The sequence below is a fragment of the Pectinophora gossypiella genome, chromosome 17 (genome assembly GCF_024362695.1).
Source record: "Pectinophora gossypiella chromosome 17, ilPecGoss1.1, whole genome shotgun sequence".
NCBI classification, from domain to species: Eukaryota; Metazoa; Arthropoda; class Insecta; order Lepidoptera; family Gelechiidae; genus Pectinophora; species Pectinophora gossypiella.
Window position 1 is genome coordinate 14,279,441 of NC_065420.1, and position 18,361 is coordinate 14,297,801.

The window sequence follows — 18,361 nt, forward strand, 5'->3', positions numbered from 1 at the left end:
GCCATTGGTCCCGGCTGCATTAGCAGTCGTTAATAACCATCAATCCGCAATAACATTTGTATTTTTTTTTAATTTGCCCATTCGGGTAGGCAAAGGGAACTAAGCTATACAGCCTAGTCTTTGGTCATGTTAATCTTTTTTGGAGAAGCACCCAGAAAATGTCTTCAGTCTTCACTCTTCAGGTAACGTCCTTCGTTTTAAATTTTATAGCTTCATGTATATTCCGATAAATAATGTCTTTAGTGATAGACATTTGTCCAGGCAAGGCCATTTGCAGCAAATTTACAATAAGTCACGTCAAAAAAAAATCGTATGACGTCATTCTACCGTCATCGTCCATAAGATAACAGTGCAGCGTGGTATGATAGGTCTGGTATGACGAGAAATACGTCACAAGATTCGTTTAAGCGGCGAATCTGTTGAATGATTCTAAGTATAACAGGAGAGTGAGTAGTTCCAAGAACTGTAGGCCACAGACGTGTTTACGTCATAAGTTCTTCGGAGATTCCACTTAATTGGTAATAAACTAGTACTGATTCTGGCGAAGGAAACTTTATTTTATACCGCGTTATATTTATCGTACCATGATTAGAATGGCAACAGTGCGAAAGATACGAGAGATTATGTAAGGGTGAATCTCAAAATTTCAAGTTTGGTGGCGAAATTTCATATTATTTTTTCGAGAAAAATTGGGTTCCGACATAAAAAAGATCCAAAAGGATCCTCGGTTCCGACATGAAAAAGGAATTTTTTAATTCCCAATTTTTCACGAAAAAATTATAAGACAGTCGCCACCAAACTTGACACATTTCGATATTCACCCGTAACAGGGTAGTTACCAAACCAACTAGTCAAATCAGTTACATTTTACTAAACGTCAAAACGCGAAATGACTAGGTGTGGAATTTGTACGAAAAGCAACCTGTGACGTCATAGGAAAACGTGACTTTTATTAGCATGCAAATATCAAGAAATCACTGATGCTATAAAAACAATTACTATTAATGAGGCATTATCGTAATTTATGTGATTATTTTTGCAAGTCCGTTTTTTAATGTTACGTGTCTGTGAGAGACTGTCCTTTGTTTGGTAAGGACTAGGGATATTGCAGGTTGAGTCACTTGATTATCCGAAAACTTAAAATGATTCCGTGCTCCGGAAGGCACATTAAAGTGTTGGTGCTATCAACCCAAACACCCATCAACCCGCAGTGGAGCAGCATAGTGGATTATGCTCCATACCCCTTCGGGATGTTTGCGGGGTAAGCCTGTGCCCAGCAGTGTGACATTATATGATGTTATGTTATGTTGTATAACTAATTGAATGAATTTTATAAAACCATTATAGTAACATTATTAAAACACCCAATTATGTATACAGAGTGTCAGTGGCATCGTAACGAAAACTTTGAGGAATGATTCAGACCATGATTCTGAGTTAATATCAAGTGGAATTTTCAATCGCTAAAATATATAATTGAAAATAATTTTAAAAAACTACATTGATGTAACATTATTAAAACACCCAATTATGTATACAGAGTGTCAGTGACATAGTAACGAAAACTTTGAGGGATGATTCAGACTATGATTCTGAGTTAATATCAAGTGGAATTTTCAATCGCTAAAATATATAATTGAAAATAATTTTAAAAAACTACATTGATGTAACATTAATAAAACACCCAATTATGTGTACAGAGAGTCAGTGACATAGTAACGAAAACTTTGAGGGATGATTCAGACTATGATTCTGAGTTAATATCAAGTGGAATTTACATCGCAAGAGTACAGAATTGAAAGTAATTTAAAAAAGGCTACATTAATTTTGCGACGGAAAATTCCGCTTGATATTAACTCAGAATCATGGTCTGAATCATCCCCCTCAGTATTCGTTACGATGTCACTAACACCCTGTTAATAAACATTTCCAAACATATGGCTTTAATGTTACTTCAGCCTGCCAGCTGTGCATTAGTATCTACATTATGTACATACACATGAGTACATACATTATGTACACACACATGGAATATCATAATGTAGGCACACATCAAATTACGGCGCATTTTTAAATGAAAAGAAATGCGATATGATAAACTGGTATATACCAGTTATTGTCTGTTCTTATCAATGATCTGATGTGTGATGGTGCAGTAGAGAATCCTGGAGTGACGTCATGCCACAAATATAAACCAATGATCGACTCTGGGATTTTAATTATCATAACTAATTGGTTTAAGACGCTCTTACGTTCATAGAAATTCGTGGGATTTAATCATTTATGTATAACATGTGTGTACAAACATATAATATATATTATAACATAAGATACCCCTCCGCCCCCTATTACTTGGGACTGAGCTTGGCACATAGCTGGCAAGGAGTGGGTGTATATCAGGGATGTTATGGATATGAATGTTACGGATATAACGGATACGGATTTAAGAATGACTATTCTACCGGATACGGATAGTAAATTATTTCGGATTATCCGTTAGTTTCGGATAATTTCGGTTACGGATATTAATTTTATAAGGAATTTCGAAAGTAAAATACAAATAGGTAACAAAGTTGTTTTATTTATAACGATAAAAGTTATAACGACAAGGTATATAATGTTATGACGACAAAAGAAGAAAAAAACAAACAATGCGTGAGGCTTGTGTGTCGACACTGGCAGAGGCCGGCCGATCAAAACAAATTGTCATAACGTGTCTCAATTAGACTCCGCCTCTACCTGATACCTATTATCCGAAACTATTATTTCGGATTCGGTTACGGATGTTTTTTATATCGGATATCCGATAGCTACGGTTACGGTTACAGAGCTCCCTAACATCCCTGGTGTATATCAATATACTGTACACCTCTGCCTACCCCTTCGGGGATGTAGGCGTTATGTTATGTAAAGCTTTATCCGTCTATAATTTCTCTGTGAAGGTTGCCCAGGTGCATTAGAACATCATGTTATTTGAAATCGATATGTGCATATTAGTCATTTATGCATTCATTAAATTGCCAAGGCCACAGAGTCTGAGCAATTTATACATTATAATAATGTTAATACTACGTAGTCGTATTTTATCTTTATGTATGTCCGTTTGTATGGTAAGGTTTATAGGAAATATTAGTTTTGTAATGAAAACCTGTTGGAGCAACAAGTGGAGTATGAATCACATAAATCATTGGTAAAAATGAAGTTAAATTAGGTTAAGGACAGACAGGCAGTCGCTTCTGTAATAAACCGGACCTGTCAAATCTTCAGTTTAGGTAAGCGGACCCTGTGAAAAACGGGGAAATGCTAAGGTCAGACAGACTTTTCTAAGAAATTTTCATCAGAAATCCTTACTCTCACTAGGGGGCAGGTTAGGATTTTAATAAGAGCCCTCACGGGGCATTGCAGACTCAATAAGCACCTACACAGAATGGAGCTGACCGAGTCTCCTTTATGCAGATTCTGCTTAGGAGAAGATGAGACGCCACTACATCTGCTGTGCAGCTGTGAGGCTCTCATACATAGTAGAAGCCGTACACTTGGGGGCCACATAATGGACCCCCAGGTAGTCATGGAGCTTTCTCCCAAAAAGATGTTGGATCTCTTCGAACGGATCGGTCTACGTAGAGGAGGAATTTTAAATGTAGCGATTTAGGTCACAAGAGATCTGACAAGGTCGCAGTGATCTCGCGGGCTGTTTTTCAGTCCGGTTCTCACAATTTTCAAATAATAAAAAAAGGTCAGACAGGCAGTCGCTTCTGTTAAAACCGGACCCCGTGAAAAACGGAATAATGCTAGGGAAATGATCCTTTGACGAGTGAAGACCTTGGGGTTAAAGAGATCACATAGAAGCAATTTATTTAAAAAGCAATATTGCAATTTGACATTTACGCATATAAAAGTAAGTGCGCAAAACTTGGATAGAAGTACAATATAACGTGTGGAGAAAGCAAGAGAAGTGTGTCAGGATCGAAACAAATGGAATTCCATAGTCTTGCCGACGTAACGGCCACGTGTCCAGTGGTTGGGCGTTGAACTCACGATCCGGAGGTCCCGGGTTCGAATCCCGGTGGGGACATATCACAAAAATCACTTTGCGATCCCTAGTTTGGTTAGGTCATTACAGGATGATCACCTGATTGTCCGAAAGCAAGACGATCCGTGCTTCGCAAGGCACGTTAAGCCATTGGTCCCGGTTACTACTTACTGGTGTAAGTACATAGTCGTTACATGAGTCATGTCAGGGGCCTTTGGGGCTTTGGCTCAATAGTAACCCTGACACCAGGGTTGATGAGGTTGGTAATCCACCTCACAACCCACACGATAAAATAAGACGCGGATGGAAAATAGGCGTGAGTTTATGTAAGTGTAGGAGCAGAAAACATAATAAGGTGTGAGTCATACAAATCTGTCAGCGTTGACCTGTTGGAATAATTCTGGCAATTGGTGTCTGATGTCACGAGTACTCACGAGCTGAGAGTGAATTATATTGATCAGGTGCAAGGTTGCCGTCTGCTGCGCTTAGAGCCTTAGGTATATCGCACTATTGCTTGATTGTTATCACTTATCAGAAATAAAGAAATGTTGTCACGTCTCAATGCTTAACATAAATACATACATAAACTCACACCTATTTCCCACCGGGGTAAGCAGAGACTATAGAATTCCATTTGCTTCGATCCTGACACACTTCTCTTGCTTCCTCCACATTCATCAATCGCTTCATACATGCACGCCGGTTCAGAGTAGATCGTATTAAACCTTTTCTAAGGACATCTCCAATTTGGTCGTCGTAAGTCCTTCTCGGTCTTCCTCTGCCAGCCCTACCATCAACTTTCGCTTTATATATCAATGCTTAACAATGAGATAAACTTCGATGATCGATAGACTCTGATTATGCCGTGGTAGCCTAGTTGGTAAAACGCTTAACACTCAATTTGAGGTCACAGGTTGGATTCCCAGCATAGGCCTAAATCATTTTCGAATTCGTGTTTGGATCATAAATGATTATCACGTGCTCAGCGGTGAAGGAAGACATTGTGAGGAGACCCACATTCCCGAGAAATGTATTTCGGAGGTATGTGACCTAATCTATATTGGGCTGGTTTTCCTTTCGCGGGTTGGAAAGTCAGACAAGAAGGTGGGGACAAATCACAATAAAAATCACTTTGTAAGCCTTGGTTTAGTTAGGACATCGCAGGCTGATCACCAGGGTTGATGAGGTAGTAATCCACCTCATAATCAACACGATAGAAGATGATCGAGTCAACTGTGTTAGCGAAAACTGCACTTAAGATAGATTAATAAGTCATTTATAGAACGACCTCCGTGGTCTAGTGGTTGAGCGTTGGGCTCACGATCCGGAGGTCCTGGGTTCGATTCCCGGTGGGGACATATCACAAAAATTACTTTGTGGTCCCTAGTTTGGTTAGGACATTACTGGCTGATCACCAGATTGTCCGAAAGTAAGATGATCCGTGCTTCGGAAGGCACGTTAAGCCGTTGGTCCCGGTTACTACTTGCTGATGTAAGTATGTAGTCGTTACATGAGCCATGTCAGGGGTCTTTGGCGGCTCAGTAATAACCCTGACACCAGGGTTGATGAGGTCGGTATTCCACCTCACAACCCATAAGATAGAAGAAGAATAAGTCATTGGCGCAAGTCCGGTACCGGGGATGGAAACGGCGCTCCCCGATACGTTCCATCACGATATTTTCCTTCACCGCTGAACACGTACATGAGTTCGAAAACAAATTCGATAATCATTGATTTAGTACCGTGTTGGGATGGGAACCTGCGACTTCACAGTGAGAGTCGAGCATTCTTCCGACTAGGCTACCACGGCTCCTTTTGATTTGATTATTGATGTGTAATGTTGTACGTTTCAGTGACCCGTATGTGCGCGTGGAGCTGCAGAAGGCAGACGGGGATGTCACCATCGAGACGTTTCTCACCAAGACCAAGAAAAAGGTACATTCGTTTGTGAATCCTATAAACTGATACTAGGCAGCTAAATTACTCAATTGTATACCAATATTTTATGTTTATTTTTTTAAAGAACGTCTAGGGCCCTGTGCCGAGGTTTTTCTTGCAGCTTCTTTTCCCCGGCTATACAGATTGTGAGAAGCTGCAGTAGTTTTAGGCGGATGAGACGTTCGTTATGTAAAAATTGACGATTCAAAGTGTAACTATGTTACCTACTGAATAAAGATATTTTTGAATTTGAATTTGAAACAATAAAATAGGTAGATAAATAACAACATTCGCCTGTATCCCTGGGATACGCAGAGGTGTCATCATCATCAGCCCATTAACGTCCCCACTGCTGGGGCACGGGCCTTCCCTATGGATGGATAGGAAGATCGGGCCCTAAACCATCACGCGGGCCCAGTGCGGATTGATGGTTATTAACGACTGCTAATTCACCCGGGACCAACGGCTTAACGTGCCTTCCGAAGCACGGAGGAGCACGAGATGTTTTTTTTTGTGGTCACCAATCCTATGACCGGCCTTTGCGAAAGTTGCTTAACTTCAACAATCGCAGACCGAGCGCGTTTACCGCTGCGCCACCGAGCTCCTCCACACAAAGGTGTATATTTTGAATATTATTTGATCCATAATTTGTTTTTTTACAGACGTTGAATCCAGTATGGAATCAGGAGTTTGTATTTCGGGTAAGTTTTATCTTACAAGCAGTTAATTCCCATAAAACAAGACGGACGGAGTTATAACTCCACTTCTTATCTATAGCCAAGCAAGTGAAGATTCCTGAAAAACTGGTTGTTTTTTCTCCAAAGGTGTAACGGCTAAACTAGACACCTTGTCCAGACCAGAGGTTCCATCCTGGTTTGATTCCCAGTTGGGTCAATTAAGAACCGTAATTACAGTTCATGATGTGGGTTTCTCTACCAACTCTAAGTACAGCAGCGTGGTGGAGTATATCCCGTACGCCCTCAGATCTGGCTTATGATCAGCAGTGGAACATATCCTGCTTGTCCAATGCAGGAAACCTTAAGAATCTTATATTATGGATAATTTCTTCTTCTATCATGTTGGTTGTGAGCAGCAACCCTACATACATACATACATAAACAGCCTACACACGTCCCAGTGCTAGGCACAGACCTCCCCTCAATCAACCGGAGGTGGTATGGAGCATACTCTACCAAGCTGCTCCATTGTGGGTTTGTGGAGGTGTTTTTACCGGCTAATAGCCTGGACCAATGGCTTAACGTCCCCTCCGAATTACGGAAACAATCCTGGCTGCATCATGTTAACATTCCTGTTCAGTCATGATCTGTAATGTCATGATGTGTGTGTGTGTGTGTGTGTGTGTGTGTGTGTGTGTGTGTGTGTGTGTGTGTGTGTGTGTGTGTGTGTGTGTGTGTGATGTGTGTGTGTGTGTGTGTGTGTGTGTGTGTGTGTGTGTGTGTGTGTGTGTGTGTGTGTGTGTGTGTGTGTGTGTGTGTGTGTGTGTGTGTGTGTGTGTGTGTGTGTGTGTGTGTGTGTGTGTGTGTGTGTGTGTGTGTGTGTGTGTGTGTGTGTGTGTGTGTGTGTGTGTGTGTGTGTGTGTGTGTGTGTGTGTGTGTGTGTGTGTGTGTGTGTGTGTGTGTGTGTGTGTGTGTGTGTGTGTGTGTGTGTGTGTGATGTGTGTGTGTGTGTGATGTGTGAGGTGCAAAATTAATAAAGAGTTTTTACAATAGGAACAATTCCACTTTTCCAGGAACTGTATATCACTGATCATGATAACATCATAATATTCTCACTTATGTTTCAGGTGAAACCCGCGGAGCACAAGCTCCTGATTCAAGTGTTCGACGAGAACCGCTTGACCCGCGACGACTTTCTGGGCATGGTGGAGGTGCCGCTGGCGGGCGTGGCGGCCGAGAGCGCGGCCGCGCCGCGCGCGCCCGGCGTCAAGTACCCGCTGCGCCCGCGCAGGTCGGTGTAAGTGTTACACCAGCTTATACCCCGCGATATGACTCATTCCGACATTTTTGTCATACTCGGAATGATTAACACAGTACACTTTAAAAAATAACAAAATCATAAAATCAAAGAGATAACATTAAATAAGCTCATGACTATATCCCAATTGGGGTAGGCAGACGTGCATCCATCGCAAGATGAACTAAGTACTCACGTCTCACCGAGCTTTCTGTCAGACCAATGTGATAGGTGGTAAGACGTGTCGTCGTCTATAATCGCAATAATCAATGAGCTGCCATGCTTGGCTTGGATGGCTATAAACCATCAGGTTAACCAGCGAAACGGAAGATTACTTTCAGTTTTGTTTTGACTGGATTAACAAGAGCGAGTCTTCTCTCTTTGTCTCTTTTGATATTATTATCGCAAGAGTTTTGGATTTAGAATAATTGAGATGATGGTCGGCTGCTTGTAAGAAAACTAAAGTTTGAATAATTTATTCACAAAAAATATACAAGAAATTACCATCTCAGAAAAGTATTTCATAGTAATTCAAAGAGTAAGAACACAAAAAATATTTAAAACGACATGTACCTTCTGAGTAAGTCTCGAAAAAAAAATATAGGTGAAAAGTAAATGGCATTTGAGCTACAAGGTAAATTGATTGTTTAAGAAGGAAGATTGATGTTGTCCCCTCGCTTATATCCCAAAAAGCAGTAAAACAATTGCATGTTTGGTGTTGTGTTTCGGTGTCAGTAAATATTTGAAGTAGCATGGTAATTCGTGTGATATAAAATTATAATTTGTGGTAGCATAAGTTTTAATAACGTATGAAATTTATTTTATTAAATAATTATTTTAATTCGGTTGTCATAATCTTATGTTCTTAAATTAAATTATTTTTTTAATAGTGCAAGTTTTACATAACAATAAAACTTGTATTATTGAGCAGAGACGATGCACAGCATCTGTGAGAGTGCGTCATTGTACTTCCCTTGTATTTCCTGCTATCGGTTGACGTTTTGTTGATGTCAGCGCCATCTAGTGAAAATAAAGTGTAAAAGTCACAGGAGGCCGTTGGCGGCAAATCAACTTTCATAGAAGTCTCTCACCAGGAGCCCTTAATAAAAAAAAAAAAATAAAAAATAAAAATAAAAAAAAAAAATAAAAAAAAAAAAAATAAAAATAAAAATAAAAATAAAAAAATAAAAATAAAAAAAATAAAATAAAAAAATAAAAAAATAAAAATAAAAATAAAAAAAAAAATAAAAATAAAAAAAAAAAAAAATAAAAAAAAAATAAAAATAAAAAAAAAAAAAAATAAAAATAAAAATAAAAAAAATAAAAATTGTTTATTTTCAGACAACTTAAGTCCATAGAGTGTTAGTAACTATACCCTTAAAACTATGTTAGCAATTATCATTATACTAGGTAGGCAAGAAATATACAAAATAAACAAACATTTAGGTTAGTGGGACCGGCACCACTCGGTAGCCTCACCGACCTTTAGTGACATGTAGTTCGATGAACCTACCGAGCAGAGCAGAGTCCCATCTGTCCCCAAGCATCCTTAGGACACTATTCCCGCTCCCCCGCACTCGATATAATAATGACGCAACCTTTTTACGCATAATTGCATAAAAATCGTCCACGCTAGCGTCAGCAAACATGCCAGACGCACTACAGTACCGGGGAAGTCGGAACAGAGCCCTAAAGGCATTATTATATTGGACGCGCAGAGAGTTGTAAGCTTTCTGTGTGAAGTTGGCCCACAGACTGCTCGAGTAGAATGTCTGACAGTATGCTTTAAAAAGCGTAATTTTGACTTCAGCAGTACATCGAGCAAATCTATGAGCCACCACGTTCCCACGCACAGACAACCCTCTACGCTCCCTCTCTATGTCTATACTATCACACAAATCGTCTGTCACTATATGGCCAAGGTACTTAAACTGTTGAACACGTCTCAATTGTACACCATTTAGAGTAAGAGGTGGAATACAGTCTGGTCCTTTGCCTTTTGTCTTAAACAACATGAATTCACTCTTACTCTCGTTATACTTCAATCCATGCTCAACAGCATAAGCCTGACACACACCTAGCAATTTCCTTAGTCCGCCGATCGATGGGCTCAGCAGCACCATGTCATCTGCATAACTTAAGTTATTGACACATACGTCATCTATGTAGCACCCGACATGGGTACTGCTGAGCTCCTCGATCAACTTATTAACATAAATGTTAAAAAGTCGCGGCGATGACAAGCCACCCTGCCTTACACCACACTCAAGCAAATAGTCGTCAGAAACACCCCTGCCCCACTTAACTGAGTTCGCCTGGTTGTTGTACCAATATGAAAATATTGATACAACCTCCAGTGGTACCCCAGCCTCCCTTAGCTTCGTCCAAAGCTTTCCATAAGACACTAGGTCGAAAGCCTTGGACAAGTCCAAGAAGCATGCATAGACAGGAGTCTTTCTTTCAACATAATAATGCACAGACTGCTTCAAAGCTAGTATCGCACTTTCAGTACTAAGGCCTTCCCGAAAACCAAATTGGGTATCATGTAATGATACTGCCTTATCAAGTTGTCCATCCAATATCCCATCGAAAACCTTTGCTATGATTGTTGCCAGAGAGATGGGTCTATAATTGGCCTTATCCGCATTATCCCCGGTCCGATTTTTTACTACTGGCACAACTATAGTTCGCATGAAGTCATGAGGCAAGTATGAATGACGTAAACAAAAGGTGTATAGCAAAGCAAGCACTCTACAAATATGAGCTCCCGCATGCTGTAGGTGCTCAAGGCTGAGTCCATCGTGGCCGGGCGACTTGCCCCTCTTCATGTTTTTAATGATTTTAGAAACATCTTTAGCCGAGACTCCAAGTGGACGCTCAACCACACAATTTATATCAGCCCTGGGCACCGACGGCAGACTGGATTTTACGTGAAAACTGTCTTTAAACAGATTAGCTATAAGTTTAGGGTCACTTGTCCCATCAATACTTATCGGAAGACTAAATTTGCCGTTAAGATTTTTAGTACCTTTCCAAAACTTGTTAAATTGCTTGGAAGAATGTTGAGAAGCAAGAATATCCATTCTAATTTGTTCTTGATTATTTAAACAGTACTTTAAACGAGACTTGAAGATTTTTCGGCTTTCAAGCATTTTATTATAAATAGGCCCACTATGTGGCTTGCCATAGAGTACAAACATTTGGTAATCCAACCTAGCCTGCTTATGCGCCTCCCTTACATGCTTATTCCACCCATACACACTTTTCCCTCTTATTGGCCTTTTAGTTTGTACTTTACGACTTTGCTTAGAAGCCTGACACAAAATATCCACAATGTTACAATATAATTTCTGAATTAATTGTTTATGTTGTAAATCATGACACATTCCATCTGCACACTTATGGAAATCAAATGGAAAATCGATATTTTTTAAATTATTATTACATATTTCAGTATATTTATCAATTTCTGTAAGATCTCTAATCCCCCACAGAATATAATTATTACATACATTATTATTAAGTAACGTTGTTCTAAGCTTTTTAATAATACCAAGATTACAAGTAACTTCTAACGGAAAATGATCCGACCAATACACATCACAAAGTACCTCAGCACTGATTACAGTCCGCCACGCTGACTTAGTGACTAGACAATGGTCCAGCCAACTCCGCGCACTCGGAAAAGTATAGGTACCAGACGATATACCTAGTTTCTGTATGTCTGCACAACACCACTCTTGATCACGACAAAAGTCTAGCAGTTCATTACCAAACTCCGCCTTGGGGTCAGCGTTGAAATCACCCATCATGAAAACATCTTGTACATTACTGTCCTGAATAATTGCACTTAGTTCCCCTAAACACTGGGTGAATTCCGGCAGGTTTGCAGTTTTATTCGTTGGCATATACACACTGAATATTATTATGTCCCGAGTTTCATTGATCTTAACTTTTATAGCGATAATACGATCACTTATACACTTCACTATCGTGACATTCTGAAAAACACTCTTCCGCCATAACAGCGCGACACCACCATACGGCCTGCCTCGAAGAGGACTCGTCGACAGATCTACTGCCGATTTCGCTGTGTAACTGAAGTCTTCATTTATTTCGCCGATTACTGATAAGTCATGTTGCATGAGCCAAGTTTCCTGAAGGGCAAGTACATCGGCCTTTAGGCATAACGTTCTCAAGCACTCAAAACTTCTTTTAGCACTTTTACAATTATAGCTAATTAGTTTGATGTGCTCCATTTATTCCAGTATTATTGTTACTCGAATTACTCACGATCTGCTTATGTTTAGCTTCGTGATCTAAACTACGCTTCCTGAAGTGTATATATTTTCTAAACCTAATCCCATCGGGCCAGAAGCTGTCATCTAAAAATGTGGTCAATTTATTACTGGACACAAATAATTTGAAAGAGTTATAACTTTTTTCTTTTTTCATAATAATTTTTTCAAGCTGGACCTTTTCTTGCGTTTTACTCTGTATATATTCACAGATATCAGTTTCCGACGCATCCTTGTCCACATTAGAAATAAATAGTGGAATTTTGCTATGCGCTGCCTTAAACTTCATATCGAGCTGGCTCGCCGCCTTTCCCGTCTGTCCCGCAAAGCGATTTTTGTATTTTTTGCGCTGTACTAATGTCCACTCTTTATTATGTTTATTTTCAAACCCGCTAGCAGGACGTTTCACTATATCAGCCATACTCGGTTGTAAGGTGTCAGCTGATTGTGTTGATAACGGTATCTCTGCACTCACAGTGGGTTGGAAGGTGATATCCGGGCTAACGCACGCGCAGGAGTAAGACAGCGCAGTATTATTATTGCTCTGACCGCCCGCGTGAATCACCGTAGATGCCCCACGAACTCGTTCCGTTAACTTGGTCTCGTCATTTTTTTCGGTCACCGTCACATCGATATGTGACAAGCCAATGGGCCCACTATCAAGAAAATATGCACCCCTTTTTCTCGTATTTACATTCTCACAATCCACAGAAGTTAATTTGCAGTTATTTAGCTCTAATCGTAGTTCTTGCAGCTGTTGTACACTCACATAATTATCTTTTATTGTATCCAGTTCATATCGCATTAGTACCAAATCCTTCATCAATTTCGTAACATCTATGTGGTCAAATGTTACAGGGGGAAGTTTTTGTAAATCACGAGCCACAAAGATAGGAATTAAATCAGGATCTATTTCCTTGAACAAACAGATAATATCTTCGAGATCCTTTTGCTTTTTCCCGTCCTTACGTCTAGATATTTCCCGTCTCGATGTCGTTACAGATTCAAATAACAATTTCTTCGCCTCGTTAATCTCCGATTCCGTGAAAGCGGATAGACACACACGTATTATCGATTCATTATCCATCACATCTTGCTTGTTTTGGATAAATGCAAGCAATTCACAAATAATTATGTTGCAATTATTGCACTTTAACTGGTTAACTGCCATTGTTTACATTAACACACCCTCACCGCGACGCTGCGAGAGCGAGACTTAATGGGATGCTGTGCATCGTCTCTGCTCAATAATACAAGTTTTATTGTTATGTAAAACTTGCACTATTATCGGCATGTGACGATGCACAGCATCTGTGAGAGACGTGTTTATAACTCCTGGTGACTGATAACGACACGACGCTATGTGAAAAGAAAACAATTTAAATGAAATTGCTGATATAATTATTACATATTACAATCAACACCCAAAACAAGATTTTGTATTCTAAGAGAAAGAAAATCAAGTTAAACAAGTTGCCTATTATAAGGCTTAAATAGGTTCGAAATTTGCTGCAAGATTAGTCGATGATTGAGTTTTTCCTATGATTTGTTTACAATAATACCTGGCAAAGGTATTTTCACTTCGCCAATTTCCACGACTAAGAATATCTTCTATAGAGAAATTTTCAAACCAATTTAATGAAGCGACAGCCGAGCGTACAGAGCCCGGCGAGGCTGATATACCGGCATCTCTCAACATTGTTTTTATCCAATTGCCGATAACAGTACGTGAAGCTGCTTGAGTAGAACCTCTTATGGTCACGAAAAGGGCATCATTACACTCAGCCGAACGTCTCTGTGCGCCTAGCTCCACAACCTTTCTTAGCCAGAAAACGGGACAAATACTTTTATTACTATGTTGTAACAATTTCCAGCCTGATTGTCTGTATGATGCAGTATCGGTTTTGGAACCAAAGGCTGGGCACAAAATGACATGGTCGCTGGCGTCAATGTAGTGGGCCGCGGAAACCTTCAGTAAGGTCAGGTCATGCACCCGTCGGCCCGACGCGAGAAGCAATAAGCAAGCCAACCTGCGTGAAGCTTCAAACAATGTTTCATGAACTGGTGAATTTGCTTGCAGCCAGATAACCAAATCATTTGGGTCCCAGACTGGTGGTTTCTCTGCTCTTGGTCGCTGAAGAGAAATTGCTTTCAACATATGTTTCACTAAAAAATTAGAATTAAGATTTTCATTGTCTACTGCTTTTCCAAAAGTCAAAACTACTGATTTATGAAGCAAAATAGTTTGATAAGCCAATCTCTCTTCTAGGCACAAGTGCGCCAAAAATCTAGATAAACTTGTACCGGTTGGATGTCTGTGATTAAAATTATTATCACTACACCACTTGGTCCACCGTGTCCATGCGGGTCTATATGTTTTTAATGATGATTCTCTCCAGCTGGACTTAAATAAGGCTCTCTCTGCCTCTGTCCAATCTTTGGTAACATCGCTCCAGCCCCAATCTTCCAGACGTATAATTCCATGTCCTGTACTCGAGGTGGAGGAAGGCCAGTGCTCTGATCTATTAGCACTTGGGCCAAATTTGGGATTCTCATCGGTTTGCACAATGCCCGCTGGCTCAGATCTGGCAACCAGAACGCATTCTTCCACATTGGCGCTACCATCAGGAACACTCCCTGTGCTGAGTTCAGGTGGTGGAGTACTCGAGGAATAAGACTCGGTGGCGGAAACACCCACGCTAGTTGGAATTCCCATCGACGGCTGAAGGCGTTGCAAAACACCGCTGAAGTGTCCCGACAGTCCTTGGAGACATACTTCTCCACAACTCTCGTTTGAACCGTGGCAAATAGATCGATTTGAGGGATTCCAAGCTTGTGAAACACTGTTGTCAACGCCAGTGGAAGCAGGTGCCACTCGGCTGCCAATTTCCCTCGTGACAGTCTGTCTGCTATGTCGTTGAATTTGCCGGGCAGATATTCTGCTGTCAATGATATGTTCCACCGGTCTAGTATATTCAGCAGGTGATGTGTCAACTTGAGAAGACCTGTTGACCGTGTCCCCCCTTCCTTGCAAATATACGACACGACTGTCCGATTGTCGGACTGTACCATCACATGACGATTCCGTAATTGTATCTTGAAATGTGTAATCGCTGCTATGATGGCGAACATTTCCTTTCGGTTGCAATGCCATCTGCTCTGTACGGGTGTCCATCTGCCCGATACTGACTGGTCGTCCATTTGTGCCCCCCACCCATAGTCGGCGGCATCTGTTGTCAGAAAATGATGAATCAACGTCGGGTGCAGGCTGATCGACACTCGGCGGCTCTCCAGAGCTTTTATCCACCATTCCAGGTCTTCTTTTACTTGAGTTGGCATCTCCGATTGCTTCTGAGATGTCTGTCTGGCCAGAATCCGACAGTATCGTTGGAGCTGGCGGCAGTGCAGTCTCCCCCTGGGTATTACAAAATTTGCAAAATTTAGAGTTCCTAGGATGACTTGCGCCTCCTTCAGCGATAACGTTCCTTTGTGGACGGCTTTGCGGGCGATTAACAAGATTGTATTCAATTTTCTTACTGGCAGGGATTTGAGACTTCGATTCGTATCCCAAAGTAATCCTAGAAACTCTATCTCTTGAACAGGCTTGATTATCGATTTTTGGTAATTGATTGTCCACCCCAATCTTTCCAGCGTTTCTATCGCTATGCTCAAATGGGTTTCCAGCAGAGTACTCGACTGATTTGCCAACAGAAAATCGTCTAAATAGACGATAATTCGGACGCCTTTGTCCCGCAGGTATTGAGCCACCCAATTGGTTAAGGCAGCAAAGTTCTTCGGGGCGCACGACAACCCGAAGGGCAGGCAGGTCATTTGGAGAACCTGGTGTCTGTATACCAGCCGAAGAAACCTTCGATGACTCTCCGCGATTGGTACGTGAAAGTACGCTGACGACAGGTCGAGCTTTGCCATCCAGTCGTTCTTCTGCAGAAATCGGGGTACTTGGAAGTGTGAAATTAGTTTGAAAGGCTTCGGTATTATGAATTGATTCAGACGCTTTAAATTGAATATGGGCCTGAACGACCCGTCGCTCTTTCTCGCCAAGAACATGGTTGAAATGAAACTGGGACCCAACCGTTGTTGATCGGGAATCTCCAGAACACCTTGTTCCAACAGTTGGTTTATCTGCTGTGTCATGTCGGGAGAACGAGCCGTTTCGAATTGACGGCAGACCCGAGGAGATGGATGAATAAGCAGAGGTTTGGAGGTAAATGGCAGACGCATTCCCGTTACTATTTTGAGAAGAGCCTTCGGAGCCCAATCCGTCTGCCACTGCCTCCGATACGCTCGGAGGCAGCCTCCGTAAAAATTGGGTTGAAGCGGATGATAGTCATTTGTCAGATTGGTTTTTCTTGGCTTGTCCGTCCTTTCTAAAGAATTTCTTATGCTTTCCATGGTCCTGTGCCGACTGCTTGGGGATCCCTGTATGGGCAGAAGTTTTATTTTTCCCCGAGTCGTTTCCTCGTGGACGAAAGGACTGGTTATTCGATTCCCTTGAAGGACCTGGTTTAATTTGTTTATTACCTGGGTTGGAGTTGATTTTGCGAGTATTCTTCTCTCCGTAATACCAAGGACGTACCCATTTATCCATACCACCCGTATTTTGAATATAGGTTTGCAAGGGGTTTTCGTCGAATAGGTGCCTAGAACTCGGCGGGATCTTACGCAGACCCTCCCGTAGATTCTTATTAGCCACTTCGCCCAGGATACGCTCCCTGCGATTTTCAATGAACTCAGCTCGTTTCCCGCAAACCATTTGCATAATTTCCTCACTTACTTTGTGGAATTTTGAGGAAGGTTGAAATAATTCGGAAATCTTGTCGAATATGTTGTCTGGTGATAAAACTGTGCTTGCGGAAGCTGTCCAGTTTATAAATTCTTGTAAGTTTTCATTAAGAAGCTCGCGTTGAGTTAATAAGCCATTGCAAATAGCAGCTAACATTTTTTCCGAGCTTGCTACATAGTCTTTACCCTTCGCGAATTGCCTTAGTTCATCATTTACCTCAAGGTCTACGAAACCTGGCGAGGCATTATGAGCCTTCAACGATTCAGTATAACGAACATCTTTCCAAGCAGGATCACCAAACTTTTGCAATACTTCCAACCGTCTTAGATGAACAGGGTCAGCTGGAGGCACTAAAGGGGCTTTTAGGGCCGTACTTATGTGACTTAGGCTTAAATGCCGCGGTTCGACCACGGTAGTATTGTCAGCAACAATAGGACGTTGTAAACAAAAGTCAGGGTTTGGCCCCAAAGCCAACTCACGCGTTGCATTGGGTGCCGGTAAGGTTTTAGAACACGGAACATTTACACTGGATTGTAAAGAGGGTGTTTGTAACAACACGCTAGTTAACAGATTCACTTTGTTCACTAAGTCATGAAAATCGATATCGGACTCACCGCGCCTCCTCCGTTTTACCTCACCACCCGAGGAATCGGATGAAGATGATTCAGAATTGCTGCTTGAGAAGTCACGACGCTATGAAAGTTGATTTGCCGCCAACGGCCTCCTGTGACTTTTACACTTTATTTTCACTAGATGGCGCTGACATCAACAAAACGTCAACCGATAGCAGGAAATACAAGGGAAGTACAATGACGCACTCTCACAGATGCTGTGCATCGTCACATGCCGATAATAATGAATTATCCAATAATAATAATAATTTAAGTATTAATATTTATAATTACAAATTACATATTAATATAATTATAAATTAACAATTCAAGACCTTACGTCTCTAATTGTCAAACAATCCCCCCGAGTTATTTCAGGCGCAAAGGTAAATTAAATTCAGTTTGGCGGAAAGAGATCTTCTATCGCGCGGATTGTGAGGTCCATAACCGATCTTAGAAGCCCTGGCTTCTCAAGGTTAAGAGTGATTGGGTAATCAGTAACCAGTAATCAAACTCGATTAGACAAGTATATAAAGGTTTTTTTTATTAAAGCTGTTTTCATAAGATTTCTTGATATAGATGCTTCAGCAAAGTACCATTCTCCTTTAATAAGGAATAAAGACCAAATAGCCCTTTGCACAATATCATCTGAATTATACTTTCATTATACTTAGATAAACGGAACATCCCAAAAGTTACTTTC

General features: G+C 40.9%; 1 protein-coding gene across 4 annotated transcripts in view; it reads left to right on the forward strand.

Annotated features, from left to right (window-relative positions):
* Positions 1-18,361, forward strand: part of LOC126374700 (E3 ubiquitin-protein ligase Nedd-4) — a 57,372-nt gene that overhangs the window by 9,406 nt on the left and 29,605 nt on the right. For 3 of the 4 annotated variants that reach the window (XM_050021414.1, XM_050021417.1, XM_050021416.1), the window contains exons 3-5: positions 5,887-5,968; positions 6,634-6,672; positions 7,776-7,945. In XM_050021414.1, coding sequence (XP_049877371.1) covers positions 5,887-5,968; positions 6,634-6,672; positions 7,776-7,945 — 291 coding nt within the window. The remainder of the gene's footprint in view (positions 1-5,886; positions 5,969-6,633; positions 6,673-7,775; positions 7,946-18,361) is intronic. The other variant, XM_050021415.1, reaches the window with a different exon arrangement.